This window comes from Eretmochelys imbricata, chromosome 26 (assembly GCF_965152235.1).
Source record: "Eretmochelys imbricata isolate rEreImb1 chromosome 26, rEreImb1.hap1, whole genome shotgun sequence".
NCBI lineage: Eukaryota > Metazoa > Chordata > Testudines > Cheloniidae > Eretmochelys > Eretmochelys imbricata.
This window is the reverse complement of record NC_135597.1, coordinates 2,375,752-2,394,630: the sequence shown is the minus strand read 5'-3', so window position 1 is coordinate 2,394,630 and position 18,879 is coordinate 2,375,752. Positions and strand designations below refer to the sequence as shown.

The 18,879-nt window shown below is 53.0% G+C and overlaps 2 protein-coding genes across 2 annotated transcripts; both read right to left on the bottom strand.

The window, feature by feature from the left end:
- Positions 1-1,931: 1,931 nt before the first annotated feature.
- Positions 1,932-11,304, bottom strand: GOT1L1 (glutamic-oxaloacetic transaminase 1 like 1). The gene is made up of 9 exons (XM_077805539.1): positions 11,193-11,304; positions 9,690-9,871; positions 7,974-8,097; positions 7,213-7,325; positions 6,976-7,068; positions 6,719-6,869; positions 5,913-6,078; positions 4,909-5,051; positions 1,932-2,107 (listed from the first exon to the last, which is right to left on the bottom strand). Exons 1-9 carry the CDS (start codon positions 11,302-11,304, stop codon positions 1,932-1,934), a joined length of 1,260 nt encoding a protein of 419 aa, XP_077661665.1.
- A 3,008-nt stretch (positions 11,305-14,312) lies between these two features.
- LOC144257556 (nucleoplasmin-like) lies at positions 14,313-18,232 on the bottom strand. Its single transcript, XM_077805538.1, has 4 exons — positions 18,166-18,232; positions 16,844-16,926; positions 16,135-16,254; positions 14,313-14,414 (listed from the first exon to the last, which is right to left on the bottom strand). The coding sequence occupies exons 1-4, from the start codon at positions 18,230-18,232 to the stop codon at positions 14,313-14,315; spliced, it is 372 nt and encodes a 123-aa protein (XP_077661664.1).
- Between the last annotated feature and the right edge of the window lie 647 nt (positions 18,233-18,879).

Sequence of the window (18,879 nt, the reverse complement as noted above, 5' to 3'; positions counted from 1 at the left end):
CTCGTGCAACCAGGATTAATTGCGGTGAAGAGACACGTAACAAGCAGAGGGGACAGTCACCTGAGCTTCAGGCGTGGAAGACTGTGAGCCTCCAGCCCTGGGGGTTTGCATCTTAGCTCCCAGGCGTTCCCTGAAGTTTACTGTGGAGTTAGAGTGACTCCTGCCCTCCCTTTCCTCAGATGGAGTCTCCAGTGACCTGCGCCTCAGCAGGAGGCAGATTGCAGCAACTTGAGGCTCCGGCTTTGCCTTTGTGCGGTGTGGTGGCAGGGCCACTCACTCTTGCCCTGTCTCTCCCCCACTTATCCTCTGGCTTCAGGCCAAAGCAATTTGTTGCCTTGAAATTACCTTCAGCGGAAGCCATTACAACCAAAGGCAGGGCTATGTAATCAGCCTCAGATGGGATTCCTCACCCCCGGGCTCTGGGGTGGAGGGAAGGAAGCTGTGCAGGGAATGGTTACAGACCCACAGTAACAACGCAGCTGGCCGGGCCCCCGAGCCAGGCTGGGAATGCCCACAGCACACCAGCTCCAGGTGGGATGCCTGGTGCTTTGGAAACCTGAAAAGCTGAGTGACAGTTTTGTCTAATTGCAAACACAGCAGGGAGGAGCAGAGCATCCCTTGCTTTTCGTTCTCCAAGTGGTGCTTCCTGATTAGCAGCGCCTGGTAATTCTCGATTGCTGCTCAGAGGGTCGATCTGAATCTACTGATCTCTCTCGTGGCATATTCTGCCCAGGGCTCGTGAGAGACACTCTGTGCTTGTGGAGGGAGCTGGGCTAGCAGCTCCTGGAGGCTGAAGCCACAGAACACAGGCAGAGGAAGAGCAGGTATAATCCATGCTAGGGGAGCGTGGGCCTTTGCCCCGCCAAGGTGAGAGGTTATTGAGCACTGAGCTGGAGGACCCATGGCTCAGGGCGGTCTCTGAGGGGCATTCAGCCTCCTTGGAGCCGTGCTCTATGACAATGGGTGGGAGACACAACCTTTAGCTAGCAAGGGACAGAGAGCACTCTTTCACAGAGCAACCTCCTGGCCAAGTGGGTCATCAGAAACCCCACCTACAGCGAGAGTTTGTCCCCCTCGCTGGGACGCTCTTTAGGCTGGATGAGGGGGCTAATGAAAACGCCTGCTGCAGGGCATGGGTACGGCTGAGGAGTCTGCAGAAAAGGCCAGCTCTCAGGGCTCATCTGGTCTCACCCGCAAGTCCTCAGCGAGGGAAGAGGACCCATCCAGCCGCACTCTCTGAACAGCTGGGGCCTGGGTGGGAGGCCTGGCGGCTTCCTGAGGAGCCGGTCTCTGTGCTGCCTGCACTAATCGCAAGGCATCGGCACTTCCCAGCAAGACATTCCTCATGGCTAATAACCCTGTCCAGCAGGGATTGCTACCCTTTGGAGTGTGGCTGGAAGTGCCTGAATTCCCTCTCCTCTCCTGTGCATCCACCTTTTCATCACAGGGCTGGCTCCGTGCTCTTCGCCAGCTGACTGGGCAGGGGAAGCAGAGATTCCTTTTGGTTTGGGGATTAGCATGGGGGGCTGCAGTGAACAAAGGGAGAAAATTATTCAGGTGCGGGTGGGCAGAGCCGCCCAGGGAACCCGAGCACAAGAGGAGGGATGTCGTAACAAACCAGCCCCTCATTACACCCGCACACCGACCCAGCGTGCAGGGCCCAGGCTCTCTTCTCAGGCCTGGGACTGAGCTGCTGGGTAAGTCACTTCCCGTCTCAGTGCCTCTGGTCCCCCCGTGCCGCTCACTGTATTCGTGCCTGGGAAGTGCTCTGAGGGGCGGGGGCAGAAGGGCTGGAAAAAGGCAAAGAGCCGATATTCTCCCTATTGTCTTTATTCAGTCAGCGCTCTGTGCTCCCGGGGCTGTCTGTGCACCAAGCGCCTTCAGTACCCGCAGTACCGAAAACCACCGTGGCTGTGTGAGCCACGACGCTCTCACTCCATCTCTGCCCAGCTCAGGCCTTGTGCCCTGCCCGCCCTGCCGCTTACGGCCTCGTTGATGCCCTGGGCCACATAATCCAGGTTGTGCGAGTTGATGCTGCAGACGCTGACCTGGCCGTTCCCGAGAAGATAGATGTGTTTGTGCCTCTCTAGGAAAGCCACCTGGGACGCTAGCAGAAGACACAAGCCTCATTAGTCACCTACGATCCCGAGCCCAGAGCTGGGGTATGGCCGAGTGATCTAAGAACAGGCCGGGAGACAAGAGTCAAGGGGTTCTAGGCAAGTCCCAGTGCCTCAGTTTCCCTTTCCGTTAAATGGGACTAGAAATACTGCCCTCCCTCCCAGGTCATGGAGAGAGGGTCTGGGCAGGGTCATTGCAGATGCGAGGCACTAGCCGCACTATCAGTTCTGAGCGGTGTTATCTGTCAGCTGCGAGAAATAAACGTAGAGAAATCAATATACCTAATAGGGAACAATGCTGCCACATCCCTCCAATCATTCCGTAGGTGTTTCCTAGCCACTAGCCATCCCAGCCTAGGGATTTCGCTCCCCTTGGGGGCTGAAAGCCTTTGGCAAGTGTCCCCGGCCAATAAGCAAGTAAAGAACATCACTCTAACAGCTGAGCCAGCAGTCATCCCTACTGGGGGAAAAGGCCAGGCGAAACGCCCTGGCTATGTATCACCAGGGATGGCGTAACACCACTGCTTTACCCTGCCACCGCCCCCAAACGTCTCCCATGTGCACCAGTCTGGAAGGGTCCATGTTTTGGAGGGTCTCTTCCTGCTTAGGGAGGGTTTTGGTTGGTCTCCACCTGGCCCCCCCTGCAGCGGCCATGGTCTCACTGCCATGAGTAGGGAGAAGCCACCGAGACCAGGCATTGTCCTGAAGAACTCGCGCCAGCTGAAACCCAGAGCCAAGGCTGGGTAGAGGTTTGGCCAAAGCCCTCCTCTCCCCAGCTTCCCCCCGGCTGCAGGGCCCTCCCTGCAAGCCCTCCTGGCTACAGCAAAGATTTTTCGACACAGCAATGATAATGGTGAGCACATACGTTTGCTTGTTATTCATTTGTCCTGCAGGGGTGCCCACCTGCCCCAGTCAGGATCAGGCCCCACCGGTGCTGGGCGCTGCCCAGACACACAGAGAGACACAGTCCCTGCCAGGCTGATCTCACACTCTAACAGCAGCGCATTTCCTTGGAGTGCTTTGCAAATATTAATGAATGCTGAAGTCTCCCGTCCCTGCTGGATGAGAGGTGATGGATGCTTTACAAAGGCAGGTGTTCAGTGGTATTATCCCATGTTTACGGATGGGGACACTGAGGAAGGCAGGTTTCCTTTTGGAAGGTATTTGGGAAATACTAAGTATAAGCAGCAGCAAAAAGAGGAGACAGCCCTGGGCATTGAAGTCTTCTACCCAAAGAGCACCATAGCATAGGCACAATCCCGCCCACACACAGACCCTCACCTGCCGGTATGCATTAGTCCTGCCCTGGAGGGAAGAGATGGGGAAGGATTGTCCAGTGATTAGGGCACTAGCCTAGGACTTAGAAGACCCAGATCCAATTATCTGCTCTGCCACAGATTTCATGTTTGACCCTGGGCAAGTCACTTAGTCTCTCTGGGCCTCAGCTCCCTTCTGTAATAGGGATGGCAGCACTGCCTTGCCTCCCAGAGGGGCTGGGAGGACAAACACATGACAGGTTGGGAGGCACTCAGATACTGTGGTGATGGGGTCTTACAAGTGCCTGAAGAGAGGAGGGCTTTTAAACTCTGCTGCGTGCTTCCAGCTGGCTTTGGAATATTGTACCAGCACGAGAAAGGCTCTTGTGCCTGGACTCCTGCCCTGCCCAGCACAGGACTCCTGGCCCCAGCCTGACGAGCCTCTGACAAGTGACCACAGCAGGATGCCAAAGCTCCCAACGTTTGAAGCCTGGCTATGGTGAACATGGATCCCCACGCCCAGCTCATACCAGCCCTGCAGAGGCGAGGGCTCAGCTCAAAAGGGATCTGTGTAGTCCGTCAGTTCGACGACGACGTTTTCATGCTCTCTCTTTTTGTGGATTCTGGAGTCCAAAGCGTGACGCGCGTGCTTGTGAGCAGATCGGGCAGACAAAGTCATTGGTGAGCGTCTTGGTAGCTGTAGCCGTAAGTGAGACGCTTTCCCCTTGCAGCTAACAATTGGTGACTTCTGTCCTCTTCAAAGGCTTGGAAAGCTCTGAGTGCTGTGTGTGGCCAGGCTGATCTACTTAACGCAGCCTTCTCAAGATCATCCGGTTTTATTGCTGTTCTTGGAGAGAGATGTGCAGGAATGACGTGTACGTGAGGTGAATTAAAATGGGAGAGTCATTGCACTGGGACCATCCCATTCTCTCGGCTGATGAAGCGTGGCTCAGTGGACAAAGACTGTTAGAGCTGGAGGCTGCTTTAGCTGCAGTGGATAGCCAGGACTTCTGCAGTGCCCCATTTCGCCCTCCACAGGATGTTGCTTTTCAAGCCGTTGGACCAATATATAGTCTCCATCACCTTGGCTACCAGAACAGTCTTTGTATGCTTGGGAGGGCAATCCCTAAATCGCCATCAGTTTCCACACTGCTGGTTACCCTCCCCTGGTTTAGCCCACCTGCCAAGGCAGTTTACCGGGGTCTGGCCGCTGTCGCATGCTTACAACTCCTCAGAGCCACAGGTGAGAGCTGGGTGTCCAGTGAGGAAAAGAACCACTCAGGGAGTGCGGCAGTTCAAAACACTCAAAGGTGCTACCTCTCCCATACACCCGCAATGAAAAGGTGACAGAAGGGCAAAGGATGGACAGACTCATGCCCCACCGGGAGCAAGGACAGGCTGCTGCCCAGCCTCTGAGGATGAAAGGCCGTTCCCAGCGCCCTGGCTCACTGCCACAGCAGGGAATGGAGGAGCGCAAGGTTCACCCAGTTGCCCAGGACTCTGGCGGCACGGAGGAGGGGCAGGCGGGTACTTACGGAGCAGCCCAGTGAAGCTGCGTGTCCCTGACTGGGCCGTGAGGTGCTCCCAGCAGCCAGGCGTACCCAGAATCCGCAGCTTCTCCTTCAGCTTCTCCCGGATCAGCATGATCCTCTCCGCCAGTGTCTGGAGACTCTGCTTCCTGCAGGGTGCAGCAGGAGGGTTACAGGGATCTGACTTCCCCTTCCAAGGGGCTAATGGCTTCACTGGGCTGGGCGGGGGCGGGGGTGTCTTCCTGAATTCCCCAACCCCAGCTCACACGACCTGTCCGGGTCTGGTGAGGCAGGTCCTGGCTGCTCTGGGTAGACAGCAATGATCACATGGCCCTTTCAGTCACAGAAGGGGTTTGTCACAGGGTGACTGGCCCCTGCAAGAAAGGAAGCAGTGTTCAGTGCATCCAGACTGATCACCTGCAGCCCAATGGGGCTTAAGGAAGGCACCTGGGTCTTATAAAGGGAGAGACAGCTGCAGAGGAGGGGGCATCTGCCTGCAGACCCTGCAGGAAGTAAGAAGGCCCCTGGAGGGCCTTGTGGCAGCAGGGAGAAGGTGCCAGCAGGGAAGGCCAGGCTTGAGGCACGAGATGGTGGAAGGAAGGCAGACGCTCCGGGCAGAGGGGCTGCCCAGGTGGGCACTGGGATGAAAGTATGAGTTCTATTTTGAAAGACTTTGTGCAGGATGTAATAAACTGGACCCCAGGATATCTGAACTATGTGGGCTTTTTAAGGGAGCCTGAGTGAAGGGGAAACTGAGGCAGATTTCATTAGCACCATACTTGGCCAGAGGGGGTGATATAGGTCAGGCATTCCCTTAGAGGGGTTTCCCCCCAGTGTCTCCTCCCCCCGCACCCCAGAGCTGGCTGCAATTTGCAAAGCACCTTAGGCTGCTCCAGAATGAAAGGGGCCCTGGGCCTGCCTAAGGCTGTAACCCTAGTGTCCTGCTGGAAAGCATGAACTACGTGTGGATTATCTGGCCTGGTGCAGCAGTCGCTCCCTCTCCCCCTTACCACTTGCTCAGGAGGGCTGGGTTGTTCAGCACCGTGGCGATGACCCGGGCTCCCAAATTAGCAGGAGTGTACCACATCCCCATCACTAGCTTCTGCAGCTGGGAGCGGATTCCCAGCAGCGTCTCGTTGTCCCTCACCACCACGATCAGGTTCCCCACCCGCTCATCTGCCCAGGTGACAAGAGCAGCGTGGCAGGTAGGACGTGCCCCCCCCCCCCATGCAAAGGGCCCCCTCCCTGTCCCCAGAGCCAGCCCTACCCTAGGCTCTGCCCTTCTCAGCCCCAGCCGCCTCCAGCCCGTGGACCGTCCCCCAGCCCACACACACCACCCCTGCTGTGGGAAGGGAGCCCGTTCATTCAGTTTTGCTCTCTGAGACTCCAGGTGTCCTTTCCACTGCCTGCAGCGACACCTAGTGCCTGTTCGGGGGTCCAGCATTGTCTTAGGGCAGGTACCCAACTACCCGGGCTTCAGCCAGCCGGGGTATGTCGCCATCCGCTGCTATTCACCCTCCCGGCTGCATTGTAGACACATCCTTAGAACCGAACCAGGCTGGCCCTTGTCTCACAGGAGCCCCTGCTGGCATCACCCTGAGGGGCAGGAGACGCGAGCCAGCCGGGACCGTCCTGTATTCCTGAGCTCCGGCCTCAGAGAGCTCTTAGCAGGCACCTGAGGCCACACGGGGAGAGTGGCGGGGAGAAGCCGCCCAAATTAAACACCCTGCTTCAGAAAGTCAAGGCTTCCCCTCCGCCTCCCATCCCGGCTCTCCCCCGGACCCACTACGTGTGCGGCTGTGAGCCCAGGACTCACTGTATAAGCCGAAGGTTTTCGAGAAGGATTGGGCACAGAAGAGCTCAAACCCTTGGGCCACGAAGTGTCGCAAAGCCCAGGCATCTCTGTCCAGGTCTCCGGAGGCCAGCCCCTGAGCTGGGACGTCAAAGAAGGGGAAGAGGCGCTTCCTCTGGGGACACAGTGGGGAACGGAGCACACAGTGAGACTTTGTCCAGCGTGGTAGGCAGGGCCAGTGGCAACAGGAGCTGGAGAAAAGCCCCTGCTCTCAGACTTACCCGCATGACCCTGGCAACTTCTTCCCACTGCTTGGGAGTCAGGCCGGTTTCCTCGGGAGCATGCAGCAAAACTATGGAGCAGTCCGGGGCACTCTAAAAGCAAGAGAGAGCCTGAGCTGCCAGCATGGGCTGCCTGCTGTTGGTAGTCAGGCCAGGCAGCCACTGAGCAGCTGCGAGATGTGAATAGACTTGGGTTTAGGGCGAGAGGCACCTGCAAAGCTCCAGCCAGCTTCATACCTCCAGCACCTCCAGGAAGTCGTCTATGGCTACAGCCAGCCTCACAGTGTCCCAGTAATGGTATGGCCGGATCTCTGTAAAGCCGGCATCTTGGAATATACACCGGAGGCTGTCTGTGGGGACATAAACCGGGCAGGTGAGCAGGGGTGTAGAGGACAGGATTGGGTACTAGCCCTGGAAATAGTTTATGAGCTCTCTCGTGGTGCTCACTGTAGTCCAAGAGTTAGAAGCTGTTATCCGGGACCCAGCGGTGCCCCTGTGATTTCTTCATAGTGTCGTTCTCATGTGAAGAGCTAACACCCCCAGGGACTTCATTCAAACTGCTGGTGAGCAAGGCGGAGAAAAGCAATAGCTGTGGGAAAAGTGCGGGGAACCCAAACCAAATTCCTAGTGCTGAGCAGGATTCCTGTACGCACCAAAATATCACCTGCTCCCAGGCTTAAAACAGATGGGAGAGGAGTGCCCCTTGGGGATCATCCGAGCTACACACCGCATCTCAGGGGTTACAACCACCAGCAGGCTCAGCAGAGGGGCCGAGCATTAAACGAGGCATGGGACTGTCCTCGCTGCACCTGGTCGTTAGATCGTTAGACACGCTGAGAGTTCTGTTGAGTTTCAGAGCTGCTGTTGCACAGTTAAACGCCGTTTCGTTTTCCTTCGTAACACGACCACCCTGTGCTCACCCTGTTACCGAACTGGCCTGTCCCACGTATCACATATAGAGCAATTCTGGAACCAGGGCTCAAGCATACATGACTTACCCCACTGCGGCAAGGCAATATAAACTGCTATGGGACTCGGGCTACTTCTGTTGTACCAGCGCTGGAGGAATTCGGCTCCAATTCGAACAGCTCCCGTCCCTCCTACTGTGTGAACGCCACCTGCCTGACTTACATGGAGACAAGAGAGCATCATCTATTACATCACCGGCCTGTTAGACCAAATGTCTCAGGGCTGCTGCATCTCTAGTAAACTAGAACACGATCCCCCCAGAACAAGGCATTACTGGAAATATCTGCGAGAGACAAGCTATAATGACACCACCTGAGGGCATGCAGTGCTGCGCAGGGCTTTGAAGAATATCCCTTCGTACACGGGCCCCCGTCCCACGCATTCAAACTAGCCTACTCTGGACCCTACCACCACCTCATGCGGGACATAGACCATGCTTCTGCAATTCGACAGGGACAATGTACATCCTCCGCCAGGAAGCCAAACTAGACAGAAAAGCCCTACCCTGGCTGGCAGCTTCTGTCCTTAGAGCATCTCTTGCACTGAGGACCCCTCACAAAGGATGCAGACAGCAGAAAGGAGGGGGGGAGAAATAGTTTCACAAAAATTGCCATGATTTTCAATGTTGTTTTTCGTCTCAGTTGGAGGAAGATTTTCCAATCAGAACTGGTTTTGTAGGAAACTGTGTGGTTTTCCAGTTGTGTCAATGAGCCTAGAGTCTAGGAGAGGTGTTTTTAAAACTGTAGATAACTCAGAATAATCATTTTTACCCACCATTGAAACACAGAGACCTTTTCCTTAGCAATGTTGGTCTGGTTGTGCCTGAAAGCCCCATTGTGCTAGGTGACACACGAAGAAACCGTGAGATAGAGACCCGCCTCTGCAGACCTTACAGTCGACATAGATACCGAAGGATTATTGGCCTATTTTACAGATGGGGAATTAAGGCACAGAATGATGCAATAACTTTTCACAGGTAGTCTGTAACAGAGCTGGGAATCAAACCCAGGTCTCCCAAGGGCCAGGCCAGCACCACCACCAGAAGGCCAGCCTTCCAGGACAATAACTAACTAGACCACAGTTAGATAGTGGACATTCTGTCCAACTGCACACTGGCACTCCTCTCTCCCCAGGTCTTACAAAAAGAGTCCCGGGGTCTTTAAAGTCCATGCAAAGCTGCCTGGAGATGACAGCACAGTGGATATTTTTCTGGAGGCAACTTGACTGTTGGTTAGACGAAGGGCTTAGGAATCAGGAAACCAACAGTTGTATTAAAGGGTTGCATCTGGGTTACCGGGGCTGGTGTCTGAGAGACAGGCATGCAGCTAATGGCGGGAACTGGCTATGCTCCCTGGTGGAGTTGTTGCCCTGGTCTATGGTAGCTCCAGCCAGATCTGCCATTGCCCAGTATAACCGCACCCACTCTAGGGATCTGTATGGTTGTAACCATATTGGTTACTCACTGACACTTAGAGTGGTACAAAAACCTGTGTGTGGACTGGCCCTAGCAGAGGGGGGATGGGGCTAGATGGGGCAGGCTGGTTCCGAGAGGCTTGATGAAGTCATCATAAGTTACCATGAGAAGTACTGAGCAGGGGCTCAGAAGATTTAAGGCATGGGGCCCATGGGGTTTGCCTGTCTGTAGAGGGTGGGGGAGAGCTGGGTGGTTTCTCTTGCGGGTGGGGTGGGGGGTCTTTCCAAACTCAAAGATTTCAGCATCCAGCAGCAGCTTGCAGAGTCCATACCCTGTTCTCAATCACAGCACGGCTCTCCCTGCCAAGCGCCAGCTCGGTAGCTGCCCGGGTGAACTCAGGGAACCCAAGCACTGGGAGGTACTCATGGTCCAGGGTTGGGTCGTTGGCGATCTGCAGCAGGATCTGTCTCACGGTTGGGCAGACCCATACTTTGCCAGTTTCAGTCTGGCAGTCTGCAAGAAGAAAGAGCGGGCCAAGCTGTCCATGGGTGACAGGTGCCTCACCGTCCCAGACACACACGGTTTGCTAGTTTTTTTTTAAAAATCCTTTCCTTTAAGTAAAATTCTACATGACCCGACTGCTGCTGGGAGGTGCATGTCTGCAGCACTGCAGACTTGTGGCCTTTGCTTAGCCGCCGAGAAGGTACCCAGACAGCAGTAGTTCCAGCTTCTCCTTTTCCCACATATGCACTAGAGAATCTCAACCCCCAACCCACAGGTACCAGGGTTTGTGAGCACAGGCATCCATGGCTCCTCTGACAATGGTTAATGCCTGATCGCACTAGTGGCCAACCGGCAGTGACTGCAGAGATAGCAGGACAAGGTACCCACAGCCAAAGACATGACCAGCAGCAGGTCCTCACTGGCAGGACTCCGCAGGTCTACAAGCAATAACTTATTTCATTGCATTTTTAAGGGGGCTTTTTCTTTAACAAGAGAAAACCACTTGTGACTGCCCTACCTGCCAGAGACATTTGCAATCCTTACAGCATGGCCGGAATCAGACAAGGGGCTGTACAAGAAGTCACCTTCCTACACTGCCTCTCTGCCCCATCTGTACATGGGCTTCATCACTGCTGACTTCACTCTGTACTGCACAGCTGCAGGAGCATGAGTTGGGGCCTATTTTAATTCATGCCTCCTCCTGATTGTCATTATGGCTGGTGATGGTGTCACAGGCAGAAGGGTGACACCCGCAGGGAGGTTTTGTCACCTTGGTTGTTAACATACTGTGCATGAAATCCTGAACCCCATTAAAGTCAACAGCAAAACTCCCATTGATTTCAACAGGGCCAGGATTTCACCCCTCTGTTCGGTAAAGCAAGCAAATGTGATCCAGCCACAGCAGAGAGAAAAGAAACCCAGACTCCCATGGCAGGACTTAGCTCCAGCCCGTTAGAGCCGGAAATCTTACTCAGGGTCTGTCTACACTGCAAGCTGGGGGTGTAATTCCTAGCTCTCAAGCTAACGTGTTAAAAACAGAATGTGGCCATAGCAGCATGAGGGACTAGCTGCCCCAAGCATGTCCCCAGCTGAGATGAGGGGCAGCTTACCCCTGCTGCCAGTCACACTGCTGTGCATGGCAGCTTGATCAGAGCTAGCATGGTTATGCCTCCTTCAGCCGGAATTTACAATGCCCTTAGAAGAGGCGTGGTGCTGTGAATGCTGACCACAGACCCATGTTTTAGGCTCCCCTGCAGTCAGATGACATTCTGTGCCCGGTGGGGAAAAGATTGCAGCCCAGAGTGTGTGGCAGCCAACCAGCAGGACCTACCCCAGTGGTCAAGGTACACCTTGTCTGGGGATGGATCCTCCTGGTAGGCATCCAGGAGCCGGTCCGCTTCCCTTATGAGCGGGACATCAAGGAAGAGAGAGAGAGCGGCCATGGCCCAACATCGGCAAGAGGACCCTGCAGGTTTCACGCTGGTCCTTCGCTTGCACCCAAAGGGTCACTCAGCTGCCCCCAGGAGAACCCCAGGCTCTGCCCGGCAATGGAATGTTGGGACAGGAGTTGCCCAGGAAACAGCTGTTCCGAGTGGGCCCAGGCAGAATGGGTGCGATCCAGGAAGGTGCCTTGGTGCCGAAGTCCCATCGTTAGGTACCTCTGTGATCCACTGATCTGCTCAGCTGCTGCCTCAGCTCACTCAGCACCTGTGTTTTTTCCTTGGGGCATGCACGCTGCTGCAGCCTGCTAGGCGCCAGACTCCTGCCTCCCACCCCAGCCCCAGCCCAAGTCACAAGCCAGGAAAGATGGGAGTTCGTCTGCCTATGTGACATGCAGGGGCCCAATCCAGCAGGCAAGCTCAGAGACCACCTGAGGCCCACGCATTGGGGCCCTCAGACAAGTTCACACAAAACAGCCAGGGGAGGGAGGAGGCACGGCTCTCTATAACTGTTAGAATGGTGAATAGGGCACTCCCCCATGCAATGGGAGACCCCCCAGTTCAAGTCCCCTCTTCTCCTGTGGGGGAGAAGGGATTTGAACAGGCTCTGTCACCTTTCAAGTGAGCAGCCACGCACTGGCCTCAGGACTATTCTGAACGGGGAAGCAGACATTAAAGAAAGCGCAAGTTCGGAGGAGAGGCATTAGGCAGCTGAAGTATTGACATTGCATTTAAGTCACAATGCTAGACCCAGCTTCCCCTGCTACCCTAGCGGAGATGCAATATGAAGTTCTTGCAGTTTAGGGAGGATTCTACCCCACCCCCACTGCACCTAGTGCCCACATCCTCCTCGCAGTCCCCACATCCTCCTCACTGGGTCGTGGAAGGGGGCAATCTCCTCTCTGCTGATTAAGGAAGGTCTAGGCAAAGGTTGCTGGGCGGGTGCACAGCTGGACACGTTCCAGAACAGAGCCATTTAGAGAACAAAGGAAGTTTAATGAGTAAAAGAAGAGGCCACTGGAGGTGAGGAGATGCAGCAGTTTTACCACAGCAGAGATAAACCATCCCAGGGCGGTACAGCCTGGCTTAGAGTCTGAAGTTTTCCAGGGGCAGAGTCCTGCTGGTACAATCCACACACACTGCGGGAGGGGGCTGGACAGCTTCAGCAGACCTGTCCTGGGAGGAAAGCAGAGCATTAAGGCAGAACTCACTCTGCAGCAGGGCCACGAGCCAGCTCAGAAGCAAGGCAGGCGAAGGACAATGATGCCTCCAGCTGCACACCCTCCAAAATGGGAGAGCCAGAAGAGGACCATTGGATTAGGTGCCTGCCCAGACCAATGCAGGAGTTTCTCCTGTCATGCCGGGCTCTTTAACCCTCCCTAACCCTGTCACACCTCCTCCTGGAACCTGCCCTGATTGAAGGGCCAGATTTTCAGAAGGAGCTCAGCACGCAACACACGCTGGCTTTGCCGCGTCCTTTTGGAAAGACAGCCACTTATTTTGAGGAATAAATGGGAGCTTTGGAAAGTCTAACATTCCAACCAGCATCCAAAGGAAGCCTGCAGCTGGTAGGACAAAGTAGCTGGAGCGTTCCAAACCGGTGAGCTGTTCCAGTGGTGGGACTAGCAGCGGCCCACTGTTTAGAGCGTACGAAGGCATAGGAAGGGGCACAACTAGGAGGCAAGGAAATGAAACTAAAGGGAAATGCAGAGTGTTCCCCCCACAACAAGATGCCTCCTAAGCCCAGTGCTGGAAGCCCAGTCATTTGGGATAGTTAAGAAGTGGACTGGAAGCAGCACGAGAAGCTGTGTTGTAGGAGTAATCCTGTATTAGATGGAACCTAGCTGGCCCTTCCCCAGTCCTAGATTTCCACGAATCACTGGCACATCCTGACCCATGGATCTATTGCTGCCATAGTAGAAAGGCATTAAACACACTGGAGAGGGGCTTGACTGGACCATTATACCTGGAGCAAACATTTCAGAGACCTAACAGGAAAGAGACCAAAGAGGTGAGCCATCTAAAAGCAATGTTGTTGCCCAACATTAGAAGCTGTTGCTGGAGCAGAGGTGTGTCATTTTCATTACCTGTCCATGGAATCAAAGATATTTACAGCTTCTCCTTAGTGTCGCATGAAAAAAAGGAAGAAAAAGTGTTGATCAGAGTATCTCAGATTGGAATGAGAAGAAAAAGCAAGTTCTTGGAAAGAGGTTAAAACTACTTTGAAAAGCTGAGAGATTGTTAATTTTTTCCTCTTATTTACACCAAATACAAAACAAACCATACTGAAGTCAGCTAGAATTAAATTTAGTTACTGTATCTTCTTCCACTACCGCCAAAGATAACGACTCCTCTGCTAGCCATCCTCCTCTGGCTTCGCATTTGGCATCATCTTCCACTGGAAAGAAGGGAGAATTGCAATGTTACAGGCAACAAAAACCTCCACCACCAATGTCCGTTGTTTCTTTAGGGTGCTGTGCCAAATTACTTCAGGTCATTCACAAAAAGCAGGTGATTGTAGAGGATCCCCTATTTTGCACCAAAGGAGACCTTAGGTTTGGTTGCAAATTTGCAGCTCAAGGAATACATTGTGTAAACACACACACACACACACACACCCCTGTAGGGAACTACACCGAGACTTCTGTGCCAGGAAGATGGACAGTGAAGGAAGAGGAAAAGGGAAAGCTACAGTCAGTGAAAGAGGATAGCAGCAGAGGAGTGGGGAGAGCTGCAGACTTTTATGGATCATTTCTCTTTTATAATACCTCCAGAGCACTTCATAAAGATGAACAGATCAAGTCTCAACACCTCTGCTAGGCCACTCTTCACTCTGCGTCGCAGATTGCGAAGCTCAGGGAGACACAGTGACTTGCTCAAGGCCACAGACAAGTCAGTGTCAGAGGTGCGAATAGATTCCAGGAGGCCTGGCTCCCAGTGCTGTGATTTGACCCCCCAAACAAACAAACACTCCCTCCATTTAAGCAGTGCCGGCACTTGGAGGACCAGTTTTACTCACAGATCAGATGTTGTCCATTGAGATAAACCGGCCCAGTTCCAGACTTTAATTCAAAGGCAACAGGAGGGATAAATTCAAAGCCATCAAGACTGATCTGAAACAAAACAATTAAAAAAAAAAATCCAGAATCACTGAAATATTGAGAAGAAAATCTGGCTCGGGAGCAACTCAGTGAACTTGAAGCAAAGCCAGCTGGTGGGGGCATTCCAGAGCAGATGGACTTTACATGGACCCCCCGGTCACTACACATTCTTTAAGAAGCACCTGCTGATGCTCAAGCCAAGCTCTGCCCTCAGTTATACCCACAACTGCACTGACATCAGTGGGGTTCCACAGGTGTAACCGAGGGCAAAGTTTGGAGGCAGACCCCCCCCACACACACACAGTACAGTAGGTGTGGATGGCATGCGGCGGATGCACGGATGCCACAGCCAAGTCACAGCCAAACTGCACAGCACAGAGACTATGCTTTCAGCACCCTGCAGATATGGCCAGGTGACTGGATCAGGCTCAGAGTTTGTTTTCCTGGCTGAGTTAGTAGATGTGTTAAATTTTGTCTTCATAAGAAGACAGATAAGTTACACTTATTTGACTCGCCACTGGCGGATATGGAGAGCAGAGCAGGAAGACGTGGGATTTCTGGCCTGCTTTTTCTCCTGGCAGGGGGAACTGCACTAGAAGGTGTTCTCTGAATTCCAGTGCATGTCTCAGCTAATCGTTAGCATAAGGACTGCGGTCCATGGGTGGCAGCTTGCAGCAGGTGTGTATTCAGAGCAGTTCCTAAACAATCAAGTAACTTATCGCACAGAGATGTTTTAATTCCAAAGACAGTATTACCTTTCACTGAACTCCGTGCTTAGCTCCAAGCATCTGCTTCATACATGGGTCTCGTTAGACAGCAAAATGTATATAGGTCCTTACTCCCATCATGAGCTGGGAAGATCTCTAGCAATTTACAGATACAACCCAGCCAGCCAAAGACAATACATCCAATTTCAGTGGCTGACCAGAAAAGCGAAGCAGGCCAGGGGATGGGAGGTAGCCCCAAAGAAGAGCACAGTTGCTCTTTTTGAAAGTTAGCCCAGTCCTTTGTTAAATCAGGACGAGCGCTATCAATGAGTCCTTGAGTAAAACAAAAACAGATGTTTCTAGTCAAGATCGGATTGTGTCCTATTTACAGGGATGCGCTTTTTAAATTTTAAGCTTTGATTTGTCTCTGGACTTCTGTCTTTCTACTCTCTGGTCAGTTTTAGATCCTAAGGCCAGAAGAGACTATTTGTGATCCTCTAGTCTGACCTCCTGCATAACAATAATAGATCGTCTCTGCCATGCATGTTGGTCTGCACAATGGGAGAGGAGCATTCACAAATTAACCTGCACAGCAACTTTGTGGGACAAGTAACTTCTGTGTGTTGTACACGTGGAAAGCTTGCTCAGAGCTGACTTTCAGAGGTGGCAGCTCCCATAGGATGCTCTGTCCCAAATGTGGACTAAGTGACTTGACCAGGGCTACAGAGAATCACCATTAGAGCTGAGATGCACCTGGTTCCTAGCCTGCGTGCTAACCTGCCCCACTGGCTCTCAGTCACTATAGCTGGGGTGTTAACATTTCGTCTGAGGTTGAACGGACCATAATGTGTACAGTGGAATGCTATGCCAGGCAAAGGAGAGAGAAACAATCCGCTCGTTCATCCGAGAGGGCATGTGCATACACTGTAATTCCCCCAGATTAGTTGCTTGCTGGGCAGAGATTGTTCTGGGGGTTGTCGTGTCAATCTCTTGGCTTCATGCAGCAGGTTTCCCCCAGGAGTTACCATGGGTAGGACAGAGAGTCTCAGTGAAGCGATGGGCACTGGCCTGTTGCCACCGTAGGTGTTTTTTGAAGCTACTGCCACCACGTGCGGTTCATCCTCGGCCTCTGCACTGAGACAGATCTGCAGCAGTGGAATGAAATGGATCCTCATGAAGCTGGGTTTGCTGTGGACTAATCCCCATGCAGCCAGCCAGCCTGCCTCCCTGCCCGTCCAGTGTGCCCTGAGCGGCGTCAGTGCCATCCCCCATTGCCAGCTGGCAAAAGCCGGCAGCAATCCCCACATTCACTGAGCCAGTTCCCCTCCAACATGCCACGGCACAGGCCACACCCAGGCAGCATTTAAAGGTGTTATTTAAATGTTTGCTTGGGATTTCGGAGCTGATTAAAGTCCTGGGGGCTGAAACCCTCTCTTCTGCCTGGGCAGGGGGAGCAAGTCTCCCCCAGGATTGCTCCCTCCCCAGAGTGCTTTCACCCTGACCTGAAGAGACCCAGGAAAGGAAAACATAGTCTGTGTTCAGAGCATGGCACCTTTGCTGGGCTTGGGGTCAAGGCCATGAATGCTTGAGAGATCAGCAGAGCTCCCCACCCAGCACTGCTCCTCTCAGACTGACCCTCAAGCCTCGTCTGCATGGGAGAGTGGCACCAGTGTAACCCAAGGTGAGAATTTCAACCAATGTCAGAGGGGATCCCCGACAAGTTACGTGGCTTACAGTTTTCAGTAAGACCAGGTGTTCCAAGAAGTCATCTTCTTCCATCACCACACACCTCCTGGTGCTGGTGTTCAGCTCACAGCCTATGGGGAAAAACACAGCTGGATTTGTGGGGGCATCACTGCCCCCAAACAAACCCTGCAAGATACAAGAAGAAAAACTGCAGCTGCTAATGGAAATTCTAGAGCAAAGAAATCCCTCTAGTCCCAGAACACACACATGCCACAGGTCAGAGACATAGACAGGCATTTCCCATGGGCAGAAACTTTAAGGCCAGAAGGAACAATTGTGATAATCTAGTCTGACCTCCCACAGAACACAGACCAGAGAAATTCACCCAGGAATCCCTGCATCCAGCCCAGTGGTTTGGCTGGACTGGAGCCTAACATAATACGGTTTGTTGTGTGGAGTGAGGTTCGCCTCTAACTCTGCTCTGAAAGGTTATTGACTCCTTATGGGCTGTATTCCCAACACCCCAACTTGCAAAATACAAGCTGGAGTATTTGAAAGAGTCAGTAGCTCTTTGTATTCCCCTCCCTAGCAGTTGCAATCCTAACGGACCTTCATACATAGATACGCCAGTCAAGAGCTTAATGAGGACACCATGTATCCAGTGCTTTGGTTTTCGTCATTTCATTCAGCCCAAGCCAAAGAAAACAAGTAGGATTTAAGGCTGGATTTAAGAAGCTGGAATGAAATTAGCAGCACTGATCCTGGGAAGCTAAGTGCTGCAGATGCCAGAAGCACTGTACAGCAGCTAAAGGCAGGGCTAAAACTGAATCCTCAGGAGGCCAGTAGAGTTCAAGGAGCAGCTAAGCACGTACTTAGGCAGTAAGTCAACAAGAGCCACCAAGCCAATATTGCGCACTGCTTGGAGACTTGAAGAAAGGAAATGCGGGGGTGGGGGAAACTTATATTTGTAGCATGACTGCATATGCAATGCTCACGCCTAATCACAGGGGCTGGTGCTCTCCTGCAGCACAGATGGGTAGTTTGCTCAGAGGCTAGCAGGGAAGGCACGTCCTGCTCTGATCACAATGCAGCATGGTGGGGCCCAGGCCCCATTTGGAAGAGGTAAGTGGGAAATGCAGTCTACGCCATTGGATGGAAATTATCCACTGCCCTTAGGGCGGGGAAAATTCACACCCACCCCTTTTATTAGATCATCCTGTGGCAGTATTTCTGCAACCCCTTCACAAGGGACCCCACCTGCTGCCCATCAACTCCTCCCCCGTTTTGCTGGCAGATACCAGCCACACAAACAGCTCTGTGAACCCAGGGAACACATCATCTTGCTCACCCCTTCGCAGTTGTACCCTTACCCCACAAGACAGCAACGGGTTTCTCTTCTTCAGAGCGCGGACTCAAGAGCAGGAGAGATGAACTCATTCTGCTCTAGAATGGACTCCACCTGGGCACCAAACAGCGCCTACAGGAATGAACATGGCAGATCGGGCAAAATGCATCTTTTTGTTACCAAACCAAGAGCGGGAGCAGGAAGAAAAATAGCGACTGAAGCTCTTTGAATTTCCTGTATCGCACTGAAGTCACTGAGCCAGTGAGGAGCGTTACAGAGATATTTTTTCCATATTAGAGGGTTTTTAAAGAGCAGTTTGCTCATGCGTCTGTAATAAAGACTCAGCTTGAGACACTATTCTTGCCATTTTATATTTTTCGAATAATAAAATCCCTCGCTCTCCCCACGCCAATCACCTTGGTCAGGTGGAACAAGTAGTTTGCTCTGCCTGGGCTAGTAAAGTTTTCATGATGATTTTACAAACCTGAATTAAGCAGGGAGATCTGAAAAGTCAGGACACTGAAGAGAACAACTCCTCCCTTTCGCAGGCCAGACTGGTATTTGAGATCTTCAGGGGAACTAAAGACAACAGATTTAACAGAAGAGGTTGGGATCACTCTCTCAATATGGACTCATTTGAACTGCCCAGAACCTACCAGTATTTCTGAAGCCTCTAGAATACGGCTCAGCACTTACACTGGACTTTACACCCTCCCAGCATGGAGCTAGCCATAGCTAC

Bases quoted from the DNA above. Each gene is read 5' to 3' on its own strand.
- GOT1L1 (XM_077805539.1), bottom strand. From the start codon at position 11,304: ATGGCCGCTCTCTCTCTCTTCCTTGATGTCCCGCTCATAAGGGAAGCG. The intron at 6,079-6,718 runs GTGAGTCCTGGG...TCACCTGGGCAG, and splicing joins GAAAACCTTCGGCTTATACA to ATGAGCGGGTGGGGAACCTG. The intron at 5,052-5,912 runs GTAAGGGGGAGA...TGCACCCTGCAG, and splicing joins CCAGCCCTCCTGAGCAAGTG to GAAGCAGAGTCTCCAGACAC.
- LOC144257556 (XM_077805538.1), bottom strand. From the start codon at position 18,232: ATGAGTTCATCTCTCCTGCTCTTGAGTCCGCGCTCTGAAGAAGAGAAA. The intron at 16,927-18,165 runs GTAAGGGTACAA...TTTTCCCCATAG, and splicing joins ACCCGTTGCTGTCTTGTGGG to GCTGTGAGCTGAACACCAGC. The intron at 14,415-16,134 runs GTAACTCCTGGG...GTTTTGTTTCAG, and splicing joins GACTCTCTGTCCTACCCATG to ATCAGTCTTGATGGCTTTGA.